This window comes from Python bivittatus, unplaced genomic scaffold (assembly GCF_059951505.1).
Source record: "Python bivittatus isolate LINGU-HERP-01145 unplaced genomic scaffold, Pbiv_v1 ctg000350_np1212, whole genome shotgun sequence".
Classification (NCBI taxonomy): Eukaryota; Metazoa; Chordata; class Lepidosauria; order Squamata; family Pythonidae; genus Python; species Python bivittatus.
Window position 1 is genome coordinate 21,321,746 of NW_028277074.1, and position 14,205 is coordinate 21,335,950.

Sequence of the window (14,205 nt, forward strand, 5' to 3'; positions counted from 1 at the left end):
TTAGCTTGCCACGTTTCCCATTAGTAATGGAAATTATGTGTAACAAAGGTTTGTCGACTTCTTTGCTTCAAAAGAATTGGGAAGTAAACTGCTGTTTTCGTTTTCTTAAATGAACAAAAGTTTAGCCCAGTCTAGAGAAGGAGCACATAGCCTCCAAAAATAGGCTTGCAAATTGACAGGTGGGGGGGGTTGATACCTACACTGGAGAATGGGCAACGTAAAACAATAATGACTAGGACATGAAATATTGCAAGAAAAAAATGTTTTATTTTTATTTATTTATTTATTTATTTATTTATTTATTTATCAAACTTATCCCCACCCATCTTCCCCCAGTGGGGGACTCTGGGCGGAAAAAAATGTTGCTATCCAAATGCTGGAAAATGCACATTCCCGGCAATAGAATGGAAAACCTGTGAACTCGGTGAACTTGGACTGCATTCTTGCAAAATTATAAACTGCTCCCATTTTGTTGAAGTGATAGAACTGAAGCAAATTGTTTATGCAATTCCAACTGTAGTTCTCAGAAAAAAAGAAAGCAAAAAGAAATTATTATCTCCTGACCAATATAAGCCATGAGATACAGGCTGTTTGCAAGAAATGAGGTTCTCTGGACAAAACTTCTTCAGAAGTTTTATCAGCCTGACTTCATGGAAAGACTTATCATCATGCAGTCCTCTGCTAAACTGATGCCTCTTGAATCAGGGCTGGTTTGTTCCAAGGACTACACTGGCTCCTTCCCAACTCCTATAGGTTAGCTTAAATAAAATTGGCGTGGTAGATGCTTCCACTCAACGTCAGTGGTTTGCAAAAGGGCACAGTAAAAGTAAAGTAAATTAAAGTAAGTAAATCTACTTGCATTAGAAGCAAGCCTCACATCTCCCTACCATCCTTTTATCCCATGTTTCTTGTTACTGGAATTTTGCTGTCGAATCTATGATGCACAGAAATATGCTGACTTGTGGATGTAAGAGATTAAAGTGAAAGCAAAAAAAGAAAAGAAAAAGAAATGCTTTACATGAATATTTCTTCAAATATAGTACTGTAAGAGCAGTGCTCTGTGTCTCCTGGAGAAGTATTTTCATTACTGCTGTAGGGTATTTTCACACATGATGTAATTTTCTCTCTCTCTCTCTCTCTCTCTCTCTCTCTCTCTCTCTCTCCCCCTCCCTCTCTCTCTCCACCATTCCTCTAGGAGCCAAAGGTAATGGTCTGGGGGGACGGGGGGGGGGGGGGGAGAGAGAGAATCCTCTCATTTTATCCTCACAAGAATTCAGTGAGGTGGGCTAGGATGAGAGAAATTACAGTAACTGGCACAGAGATACCCAGAGAACTTTGCATTGTTGGATGGGGACTTGGACCTCTTCTCCTTCCCCCTTGTGAACTCCTTATTACTGCACCATGCTGGCTGTTAACCTAGACATTAAATCTAGATCACCCTCTGTATGTGTAAGCATATGGCATTATTGTGAAGCTCAGCCATACCTAGTGTGGGCCTATGGGGGGTGGTGGTGGTGGTATCTTGACTAAAGAATCCATTTGGTTCTAGAAGACTACATAAGAGAAACAGGACAAGTTGTAATTGGCATAACTGATGATGCTGATTTAGAGTTCATGACTTGTATTTCTTCTGCTCCAGTAAAATTAATATGAGTTGCCCTCTGAAGAATCAGCAAATACAAACTTTCTCATATACAGGTCTCCCCCCCTCCCCAAAAAAGCCCCTGGAAGGCCAACTTAAACTGACCAATCTAAAGTCTTGATGGGCATTTCTTCTATGGGACTCCTTGTTCTATGGACACTAGTTAATCTGCTATCCCCTAATTCAGTTATAGTGACCAGGAGTTCCCCACCCCAAAAAACAACCTTTTATTCATCCAGGAACCAAACTCAGGATTTTAGAACATGCCTTGTTTGTGGGTTGGTTCAGGGGGGAGGGAATTGCAATTTGTTTCCCACTAAACAAGATTCAATATTCAGGAGTTTTAAAAATGTCTCAGCCTCCTTTGAAATAAGTTACATTTGCTGTGATCAAGCATTTTTCTTTGCTCAAAATGTCCCTCTTATGATTCTTGCCTAGACAACTGTCAACAGAAGCTCAAATTTTCCTCGTTTTATTTATGGCTCAGTTAGTCATAAATGATGACCTCATGGGCTGCGTCCTTTAAAAGGTGGTCGATGGGGTTGTGATTTAGTATATTGCCAGAGGGAAGTCATTAAGATTGCAGATGAGGTAAGAAGATGCACAAAAAGTGGTTTACAAAGTAACCCGATGCCTATTTTCTGTAATCTCGACTTCTAGACAAGATGCTCTCAAGGAAAGATGAAGGCACAGAGAAGGTTAATACCGAATGCATCCGCTGGGGAATTGAAAGGAAGGCATCGCAATTTGAGAAGCCTCTCGAATCATGAAATATTGCCTGGTAATAGCTAAAGGTGGGTTGGCTTAATCTCCCTCTCTCTTTTTCTTGGATATGAAGTGAGAATATTTGTAGACAGTTCCTAACTCCCCTTGGCTGCCGATCAGACATTGCGATGGCAGGAGCTGCTACCTGGGGCGAGAGACTGCGCGGGATTCATAGCGTCGATTTCATTGTCTGGACGGACCTTATTTATCCTTCCGAATCCATTCAGCTTTAGAGGGCTGTTCCTGACGGAATTGGCCCCCGGGATGGCACCAGGAGCTCCAGGAACTGAATGCCAGAGACGTGATTTTCTGGGTTTTGTTTTTTGTTTTTTTGTTTGTTTGTTTTTTGTTCGAGGAAAGATCCAAGACTACTCACAAGAGATTTTATGCAACGTAACTAGAGGAACCGGGGCTGGGATTGGGGGGCGCATTGCAGAAGGGGAAGGGAAGGAACCTCGGGAATTTGCTCCAATCGGTGCCTGCCTGCCCGGGTTGTGTTTTTGGGGGCGGTGGAATATTTCAAAGTAAGTGATCTGAGCTCTTCTATTTTCACGAATGTAGAAAGCTGAATCATGCTTTGATTCCAAGCAAACCTGATGCACACAGACCTTTTTTTTTTATTTGCTGAAAAAAAAAAAAAAAGGAATTAGTATATCAGCTTTCTTCAGAAGAAACGGCTGAAACGCTCTAATTGAAAATGGGAAAACGAGTAATGAACCATGCAGGAGAGGAGAGCATTTTTTGTCCATAGAATGCTGCAGTTTCTGGATTATTATTGGAGAGTTCAGAAAAGCTGAGCCTGGGAAACATTCTCTCTTCTGTAAGTTATACAAAGGCACAAGGGCTTTGTCTTCTTCTGTCTTCCTAAGAAATACCTGAATCTGAAGAGCTCTCCTCCCCCATGCATCGCTTCTCACATTTTCTGATCAGAGTTGATCCTGCTCAATGGGCATGTTCCTAATTACCTAGTAAGAAAGGAGCAGAATCTCCTGCAATAAACTGAAGAAAGGCTAAGGTTTTAGTGTTCCTGGGTGCATATTAATCCTACCTTCACCACGTTTTTCTGAGTGAATCAACTATGGTTGCTTTTTTGCTCAGGAAGGGCATAGATTTAGAAATGGTTTGCTGAATTTCAGCTAATTGTACTAAACAAACGGAATAGAAACATCTAAGATATTTGTAAATGTTAAGAAAAAAGGGAAGTGGGTGTATTCTTGTCCTGAATAATCTTTGTAATGTTTTTGTCATATATACATTCTTCTGACAGATATAGTGCTTAGCAAAATATAATCAAGAATTCAGTCTGATGCTTAGTGAATGAGTATGTGTGAACAATGTGTATGTGTGAACAGTGTGGTAGAGTTTGAGTTCTGGATAAGCACCTGGATGATCAAAAAACAACATAGTACCAGTAACCAAATCGACTCTATGTCAGGTAAGGTGCTTCTGATCAATTCCCCTCTAGAGTTATAGAGACATAAGATTTGTTAAATATATATAAAGAAATTAATTTTGCCGGAATCAGGTGTTGCTGCCTTCACTATCCTGGTGCCCATCTGATGTCTTGGTGCCCACATAAGCCCCGTTCAGAAGAACCAGGCTGTTTAGCAACAGTTGGGATTAGAGTCCAGGAGATCAGGAAGGAACCAGTTTAGGTGGGGAAGTAATGACGCACTCATGTCAAGTTTGACTCTGGGTGACTTAATAGATACATCCAGGCAGTGTTCTTATCACTATCTTCTACTAGCAGGTTACAGTAAGGCTTTCCTAAAGACACTACACTTGCAACACATATCTCCAAGTTAGCATATAGGACCCCAGGTTCAATACCCCAAGTTGATTCAGCAGTATACACATTAATAAATAAAGTCAAGAAGGAATTAGATATGCAAAAATAGCTACCTCTCTCTATCTCTATGAATGCCTTATGAAACTCACTCTCTGTGGGTCAATGGATGGATGAAACTTTGGCCATTTTTTTGCCAAATTGAAGTCTGAGTCCTTGAAGTGTTATTAAGTGAAATTGGCATGTAACTGGCACCACCGGAGAGGGCCTTCCATGATTTATGAACTAGTAATGTGTAGGCTGCAAGTGCTGCAGATTTCAGAACATTGATGTATCTCAAACACATGAGAGCAATCAATATTTTCCATATATTTTATATCAGATTATGGGGATTTCATATGACCTAATGGTCTCCCACATTTAATATTCTAAGAATCATAAAATTGGAAGGTGCCATTTATGCCATCATGTCCAATTTGTACTCAGTGTAGGAATCCAAATTAAAGAATGCCTAACTGATGGCTAATATCTGCTTGAATCATATGCGCTGATCAGAGTCACCTTGCATGAGATGGGCGGCCATATAAATTTGATAAATAAATAAATAAATCCAGTGAAGAGAAACCCACCACCTCTCTGGGTAATTAGTTCCATTGTTAAGCTAATCTTTAAAACATTCAATTGGAATTTGCCTTCCTAAAACTTTAGTTGATTATTTTATTTCTTGCAGCCTGGAAGAATTGGGAACAGGTCTTGGCATTCTGTGTGCCATTCTTTCAGCTTCAGGTATTTGAAGAAGGCTATCATACCCATTCAGTCTTCCCTCAAGGTTAAACCTCCTTCTTCAATTTTGGTTCACTAGGCTTGGTTTCTCATCCCCTGTTCATCACTCTTGCCCTTCTGTGAACCTGACCCAGTTTCCCTGAATCTTTCTTAAAGTGTGATGAAGCTAACCAAGGTAGCATAAAGTATATTCAATTATTCAAGAGGCCTCTCCAAATAGTATTACAAAGACAGGTATCTCTATCTTATATCTGTGCATTTGATTTTTGTTTCCTTAGTGACAACTAGATGGACCAGTTGTCAAACATCTGGCAAGATCACACATCATGGCTAGGGGATGAATTTGGTTTGATGAATCACAAATTTGGCAGGCCTAGTATACCGCAAAGTAGAACAAAAAAGGTCAAAGTATACATGATACTAATGGGATGAATTTAATTAAGAGGCACATAAAAAAAAATCAGACAATTCTGAGCAACCAAGGTAGATAGAATATTTAATTATTTCTCTTCTTGCCGTTATCTTTATGGAAATTGCTTTCTGAAGCTGCACCAAAGGGATCTTCTCTTAAACCACAAATAGGAGCTTTCAAGATTTGATTCTTTGAGATCAGGACAAAAGCAACAAAAATTATCTGTCCCCAAAGTTCCACTGTCCTAAACTTCCTCAGGCTTTCTGGACTGCTTTTTACGTAGCAAAAAATGTGTGGGTCTAATTTGGCTTTGGGCAAAGTATTAGGCGGCAATTTAGAGTGCAATATAGTCTGAAGAGTTGTAATTACTTCTTTGTTCCTCAAATAGGAATGAATGAATCTGTCAGTATCAATTTTGCTAAGCTTCTCTCTCTTTTAAATTGTTAAGTATTAGGCTATTTCTTTACCAGTCTGATATTAAAGAAGATCTGGACCAAAAACTTTATCCAATTTTAGCACACACTTTCTCCTAATAAATATATTTTTCCTGCTATATTTTTTAGGTGTTTTATTATAGTAAGATTTTTTGTATGCAGTTTTTCTTAACATATATTATTGTATGTGTTTTTTGAATTGCAAACTGCATCACATGATTCAGAAAATTGTAGATTTTAGACCAAAACTGTGTTCTGTTTGTATGTAGTTTTGGGAAGTACAAATCAGAGAAGTTTGCATTACTGTACAGTGTGAACCAAACACATTTCTCTTATTTCCCTATATCCAGCTGAAAACTCTTGTATAGAATTACAGGATGGGAAAGATGAACAAGCAAACCAAAAATGAAAATCTAATAAAAATGTTTATCTAGCCAGTTTTGCTTTATAGATAAACAAAGACAAAAACAACAAACAAACAAAAAGATGCAGGGAAAAACATAAAAAGCACCTCCACTAATGTGTTTGAAGAGTATGTAAATTCACAATAAGAAAGTATGCATTTCTTCTGTTATAAGAATAGAATTATATCTGGCGTTCATTCAAATAATTTCTTGGTCTGGATTTTCTCAGATGCTGACTTGGAAGACAAACATTCATTCTCATCAGTACATTCAAACAACCATTCAAGGTAAGAAAAGTCTGTAGCACATATTTTAAACACTAAGTTTTGAACAACCAAGTACAAAATTGGTACCAGCATTGCTCTAAGAGAGAAGAGAAGTTCCACCCAGGAGATGAAATATGGCAAGTTTTTCTTTCACTTAATGTTGTATATACATATGCTAGAAGCCCATAGTCCTTAATAAATTGCATTTCTATTGCAATCAACTTCAGTACCCCTCCCATACTATATTTTCCCTAAAAGCACAATACAGTAGAAAAATGGATAGCAAATACTGGTCTACAATGCAAATAGGAATATCAGTACTGGATTCCCCTTGCACAGTTGGCAGAATTTACAGGCTTTCAAGTATTTGCTTTTTGCAACATGTATGTAACAGTAATGGCATTTACTGGCAGTTTAATTTTGTACAACATTTAGAAACTCAGGGTAAAAAAAAAAGTCTTTTAGACCGACTACTGTCCAGTCGCAACTATGTATACTAAAACCCTGAATTTCTGAACTTGATTTTTAGGAAGCAACAAACACTTCTTACCAAAAAAATGGGATGGGGAAAAACATGCTTCAGACAGTATGTCAGGCACTGTTAGGAGTTTTCATTCATTGACAAAAAATGCAGAAATGAAACAGGCTTTTCTTTACAAATTGACAGAAGAGTGACTATATTTTGCTTTATATCTCTTCTTCTAGAAGGACTAAGAAACTAGCTAAAAAAATAAAGAAAAAAAATAAAGCAGGGAACCTAGGATGTATGGTTCATCCAGGAGATGACAAAGGTCCCCCTTGCATTTCTTGGTGGAAGCCCATGATCCTAACAACCTTATTAGTTCTCAATAAAAGTCTTGCTGGCTCAAACCAAAGGCCTTTCTAGCTTTGCATTCTTAATTTCTATAGTGACTAACCAGATGCATATGAAACCACCTAGAAGAGTATGAAACTATTGGCCTCTCCTGAATATGTTCCACAAAACAACAAAACTGTTACTCAAAATCATGCTTCCTCTAATCTCGGAAATACCATTTGATTTTCAGGCACAGTGGTCATGGAATAGTGGTGTGCCATTGCAACTATTTTTGGGTTGGATAGGGAGACCTTACTCACTCATGTCTTGGTTGGATTACTGTAATGTACTCTACATGAAGCTGCCCTTGAAGAACATCCAGAAGCTAAAGCTGATATAGAATATCATGGCCCAGGCAACTAATAAGAAACAGAAATTGTTTTTTTTTATAAGGTTGACATTGAAGGTCTGAATATTCAAGCACTGTATCTGCTTGTCCCATTTAGAGTTTCTTTTATTTCTTTTGCTTATGTAGCACCATCTCTTTTCTTCGTAGGGCATGTTTGTTTTTCCTCCAATTTGCTCCTGTGTAAATTCTTTGCTTGTTGCTCCATATTTGCTGAAATCAGTCCTCAGTTTACTTTACACCCAACCCTGCAGGGAAAAAAAATGGTTCATATAAAGAAGACACACATTCTTATTCACTGAGGGATCTAACGCAAGGATGATAATCAGTGAGTCTCCAGTTCCTGGAGTTCCTAAACATATAGTTCTCAGCATCCTTCATTGTTGGTTACCTGCCTGGTTGTATATGGAATTGTAGCTCAGCATCAGCTTCTCTCATCCTTCTTTTATGTCAATAAAAGGGATTAATCTTTTCCATGGAATCTTTTTTCTTTTCTTTTTTTCCTAGATGGCTTCCAAGAGACTCAGAAAGAAGATTTTTTTGACAACAGCACTGGTCTTTGCTGGGTTATGTTTTTTGATCAAGTGGACTTCAGTTGGAATATGCCTCTTCTGTCAGACAAAAAGTGAGGACATATTTTTAAAACGAGACAGCGGACATTTTTTGTTGCTACCTCATTTGGATTGCAGTCAGAACCCTCCATTTCTGGTCGCTCTTGTAACTTCCTCTCCTACACAATTAAAGGTTCGGGTAGTGATCCGCAAGACCTGGGGCAAAAAAAAAATAATAGCGAACAAACTAATTGTAACCTATTTTCTTTTGGGAACTACCTTGAATCCTGAAGCCCAGGTTGCTGTGATTAATGAGAGTCTGAAATATGGAGATATTATCCAGAAGAATTTTATAGATGCCTATTATAATTTAACACTAAAGACTATGATGGGCATTGAATGGATTCACAAATTCTGCCCACAGTCTAGCTTTGTAATGAAAACAGACTCAGATGTGTTTGTTAATACTTATTACCTGACTGAACTCCTTCTAAAAAGAAACCAGAATACCAGATTCTTCACTGGCTTTTTAAAACTAAATGAGCATCCAATACGGCAAATGTCCAGTAAGTGGTATGTGAGTAAAAATGAATATCCAAGAAATACATATCCTCCTTTTTGTTCAGGGACTGGCTATGTTTTCTCAACTGATGTTGCTAGTCTGGTGTATAACATTTCTGACAATATCCCCTTTGTTAAGCTGGAGGATGTGTTCATAGGCTTGTGCCTTGCTGAACTCAATATTAAACTGGAAAATCTCAATTCCAAGCAAACCTTCTTCCCTGAAGGGCTTGAATTTTCACCTTGCCGCTTTAAGAAAATTGTGACAAGCCATTTTGTGAGACCTCATGAGCTGCTGATCTATTGGAATGCACTGGAGAGATCAATGGATGAAAAATGCCCCGGTGGCTGAAGCCCTACTGAACTGGGGGCAGATGGTGCTGGTGGGGAAACTGTCAAAATAATCTTCAGCTAGGCCAGCAAAAGGCAAAAATCTTAAATACTCAGATCTTTCCTTAGAAGTTTCTAAGTTCATTTAGCTCAATGTTTCCCAGTGTCTGCAAATGTAGAATGTATGGACTTTTAATTCCCAGAATACTTAGCAATGGCTCTGCTGGCTGGGGAATTTGGGGAATTGAAGTCCACACATCTTAAAGTTGTTGTAGCTGGGAAACACTGATTTAGCTAAAGGGTTCTTGCAATACTGTTTTACACACCAATCCTGTGTAAGAACTAAGTCTTGTTGTATTTAATGGGCTTACTCCCTAATTAAATTGCATAACATTATTATCTTAAATGTGCCTTTAAGGTTGCAGATTGAAAATTTCATTTCCCCTAATAACATTATCCTTTTTCATTTATCAACATTTTGTTGTTGTTTTTATCAAGCACTGGAAAAGAAACTTTTTTCACCACTGTTACTACTAATGTTAACACAAATCCAGGATGCTGTAAAATTCTCATTTATGTTAACTGCATTTGTAGTTTGTTTTAAAATTTAATTTAATATTTATTTTATATAAATAATATTTGAACTTATTAACCGGGTAACCATTCTAAGTTAAGGGTGAAATCCAATGCAGTTTTCCAGTGATGGAAGTTTCTATTAGCAGAATCAGGAAGGGGAAGATACTTCTTTCCCCTTCAGTCTGCCCTCACCCCCCACATATCATCAGACTCCTGTGGAGGATGGGAGAAAATGTTCCAGTAGGAAAAGGTAGCCCAGGCTGCTGCTGGGAGATGAGAAGAGGAGGGAAGCCCATTCTTCCCCCAAAGATTGGGGGAGGGTGAGGTTGGAGCCCAGGGATTGTATCATTGGATATATCAGAGAATGTTGGTTGAGGTACCAGATTTTTGGTTTCACTGTGTTTTTTTTAAATTATTATTATTGTCGTCATTGTGAGCTGCTCAGGATTGTGTTTCATGAGATGGGTGGCCATATAAATCTTTTGAATAAATAAATGAATATGGAGAAACATAAGTAAAAGCAAAGAGAATTTTAATTTTTTAAAAAATGTCCCAGCCACCTGGGACAATTGAAACAGTGCATTTAGAATTCAGATGCTAAAGTTCTCCAGTCATTGCACATAATTGAACGTTTCTGTTGATTCCAATGAGATGCTAAATAAATTACATTGTTAACTGGCAAACATTCAATTTCTTTTCAATTTTCATCCAATGAAGTACTGTAATGTCTAGTTTATTAAAACAAAACAAAATGCATGGCTGAAAATTACATACTTGTAACTTCCACCAAACTTACTTCCAAATGGCACTTGGATAGAATTAGAGTGCAGATATCTGCAAAGAAATCCAATGTACAAAATATTTCTTTGTTTAAGTGGGCCAGTCTGTTTACTGAAACAAAGAAGGAAGTTTATGTGGATCAGAATGGCCTTGAACATTCTCAGACATGTAAGTAGTTGCTATTAACATGTTTCAGCATTGGCTTTCAAGCTGATTTGATTTAAAAAGTTCAAGGCAGCCACAAAGTTTTCACCAGCCTGGTGCCATCCAGAGTCAATGCTGATTTATAGGAACTAAAGTCCAAAGCCTCCATGTTAGTGGGAAATGTAATAAATATTTTAAGAAGCTCTATATTTTAAAAGGTTTGATGTGGCTCTTGACCATACCTTGTTGCAGGCATCTAGGTCATATTTCTAAGAACTCATGAAGAAGAAACTTTAATTTTAACAACAGGTAACTGTATTCTAAGAGCACAAGGATTGACTAGCCATAAAATTTTTGGATATGTAAAGTAAACTAACAGTTTGAGTAGAAGGGCTATATTTATAATGTTTATACAAATAAAAACATCATTTGCAAATATTAATGTCAGAAGCTGATATCACATTGTTTTTGAAAAACATACATTCTATTATGTAAACATAGAAGCTGTAATGTTCAAGGTATTATATTAAATAAAATGCTTTTTCTATTGCTGGATGTTTCTGTGTGTTACTTTGGGCTGCTTATTTTTTTTCCTTGAGCATTCAATTAATGCTTTGTATTGCATGTTCCTTTTGACATCCAACCATTTACATTAATGCTATGTTTTTTATAGCATTCTCAGCCTCATTATAAAATTCTTGAAAACCACTAATGATGTACCTGGGTCTTAAATATGGTGCCTAGGGCAGGGAGTGACAGCAGATGCCTCAATCTAATTTTATTTTTAAGATTTTTTTAATTAAAAGAAAGAAAGTAATTATGCTTTATTACTACATCTCCATCCTAGTATGTTTCAAGGAAAATATCTTTTTCAGGAGATTATAAATGATAGAAATGACATATTTATAATTCATACATCAAAATTCTAACTACAAATACAATAAAACCCACATAAATAGTATACAGTATTAACCATTGTGAAACAGTGTGGTCTGTACCTAAATACATGGAATACTGTAAAGAATAATTCAAAGGAATATATGGTAAAATGTTAGAAGCTATTAAGAAAAGAAAAAAAATATTAACAAATTAAAATAAAATTATGCCAAAATATGTCAGTGGGCAGAGAACAATGAATTATACTTTAAAAAAATAAAAAGCAATAATACATATCACAACTAAACTTTTGTACCATTGTTCCCAATTGCACAAAGTATGCAAACACACAACTCTGGGCTAAAGTTAAAAAGTACATTTCACTTGCTAAAATTAATCATTAAGAAAAACCAATAATCAAAAAAGATAGTTCAGTGGTTCCTGTAAAGATGACATTCAAAGTATGACTATACTCCAACTTTTAATTATAGTTTAAAAAGTCCATTAATTATGGGGGGGGGGACAGGTGGAGCACATGCATGTTTATTAGAAACTTGCATGTTTAAGAACATTCAAAGCCTTAATTCTGTAAATAATAGTGTACTTAAAAACTTGAACACCAAACATGAAATACTGAAAATGAACGCATAATTTAAGACTCAATAACACTCTATTCACAAAAGCACAGAATGACAAATTTATTACAATAAAGAAGTGAAACGAAGACTCTCACTGAGATTTTTAGGGGGCAAAGATTTTAATCTTACAGTCCATCTAGTTTGTATGCAGTTACAAAGGAGCACCTCGTCTGTACGTTTGTGTTCTAAAGCCCCAGAAGAAAAATCCAAAATGGTACCTTGCTGCTATAGCTAATGGGACTTTTGTATTCTTATGTCTGATATTATTCCATAAATGTTCATCAACTCTCTAACTTTTCTGGTGTTTTTACCTACATAAAATAAATGACATGGGCACTTAATAACATGGATTACTAATGTTAAATCATATATAATGTAATGAAAAAGATATGTCCTATTAACTGCAGGGTTAATCAATTCTTTAAGTAGGGTAGTGATAATAAACACAAGGAAAATGACCTTGTGCGGGATACATCCTGAAACAGAAATGGGGAGGGAAGTATCACTTTTATCAAGCTTACTGGAGATATTCTTTACTCAACTAAAATCTATCATAGGTTTAATTTCAACTCTATAACTAAAAAATAACCTCAGTGAACCTTGTGGCTATATGATTAAATGTAAAGTGCAGATTACTTTATTGCAAATATCAGACATAGATTTCTTTTTTAATAATAGTTCTCATTATTGACTATCATGTCTGGTACTGTTGTACAGCAGACAAAAAGTACCCTCTAGATAGTAAATTCCTTTGTAATTTGTTGGATTCTGCCCCAAAGTCATGCCCTTAGGCAAAGTAGAAAAGAGAGCCAGTTTGGTGTAGTGGTTAAGGCATAGGCTAGAAACTAGGAGACTGTGAGTTCTAGTCCTGCCTTAGGCAAGAAGCCAGCTGGGTGACCTTGGGCCAGTCATCCTCTCTCAGCCCTAGGAAGGAGGCAAGGGCAAACCACTTTTGAAATCTTGCCAAGAAAACTGCAGGGACTTTTCCAGGCAGTCACCAGGAGTCAACACTGACTCGAAGACACACACACATACATACAAGCAAAGTATTACAGCCACTCTCAAAGCAGACCTCATTCCAAAGGACAGATCCCACGACAGAAAAGGCACACTTTCTGGGTCACATAAGATGGCACTGTTTAATCAAAAGGACCCAGAGCACATCAACTGTCCCCCCATACCAAGGTAGGCAGAAACCATGGGAGAAACCATGGGAGATAGGAGATTCCTCAAGTAACCTGGCTGTATCCTATGTAGGTAATAACCAGTACCTTGAATTGCACCTGGAACACACCAGTAACTGGTTCAGCTTATGAAGGAGAGGTGTCATGTGGTCATACTGAGGCATGCCCATCACTGCCTGCACCTCTGCATTCTGGACCAGTTGGATCTTCCAAGTGGTCTTCAAGGGCAGCCCCATATAGATTGCATTGCAGTAATTGAGCTGTGAGGTGACTCAGGCATGAGTGACTGTCTGAAGGCTTCTCGATCCAGAAAGGGGCATAACTGATGCAGTAGATAGAGCTGAGCAAAAGCCTTCTGGCCACAGATGCCACCTGCTCTTCAAGGAGCAGCTGTGAGTCCAAGAAGACCTCTAGACTGACATCACTCTTGCATGGAGAAGTGCTGTCCCATCCAAGGTTAGAGATGGAAAATCCCCAGGAACCACTGAATTATCTGTGTTTATTGTTTGAGTTGTTTTTAACTGGTTTTGTAGAATGTTTTTAGCTGTTGGTTTTATTGTATGTGACCCAGAGTCACTTCGTGTGAGACAGGCAACCATATAAATTTGACAGACAGACAGACAGACAGACAGACAGACAGACAGACAGACAGACAGACAGACAGACAGACAGACAGACAGACAGATAGATAGATAGATAGATAGATAGATAGATAGATAGATAGATAGATAGATAGATAAGGAAGCATACTGGTCAGTCTTTCCATTAAATTGAGGGAGACAATTCAAAGGCTTGGAGTGAGCACATTTCTTCAATCTAGGATTTTAGGCCTGGAGTAGTAATTTCTTTCCAACCAAACAAAATTATCTTT

The 14,205-nt window shown here is 37.5% G+C and overlaps 1 protein-coding gene across 2 annotated transcripts; it reads left to right on the top strand.

Annotated features, from left to right (window-relative positions):
* Nucleotides 1–1,244: 1,244 nt before the first annotated feature.
* On the top strand, nucleotides 1,245–11,159 carry LOC103066131 (beta-1,3-galactosyltransferase 5-like). 2 transcript variants are annotated; one of them, XM_007427974.3, is made up of 3 exons: nucleotides 1,245–2,436; nucleotides 6,456–6,513; nucleotides 8,202–11,159. In XM_007427974.3, exon 3 carries the CDS (start codon nucleotides 8,202–8,204, stop codon nucleotides 9,156–9,158), a length of 957 nt encoding a protein of 318 aa, XP_007428036.1. In that variant the 5' UTR covers nucleotides 1,245–2,436; nucleotides 6,456–6,513; the 3' UTR covers nucleotides 9,159–11,159. The 2 variants fall into 2 exon arrangements, with proteins under 2 accessions (XP_007428036.1, XP_007428035.1); XM_007427973.3 differs by lacking the exon at nucleotides 1,245–2,436 and adding an exon at nucleotides 2,457–2,931.
* The last annotated feature ends 3,046 nt before the right edge of the window (nucleotides 11,160–14,205 follow it).

Excerpts from the sequence above, each read along its gene's own strand:
- LOC103066131 (XM_007427974.3), top strand. The coding sequence starts at position 8,202 with ATGGCTTCCAAGAGACTCAGAAAGAAGATTTTTTTGACAACAGCACTG.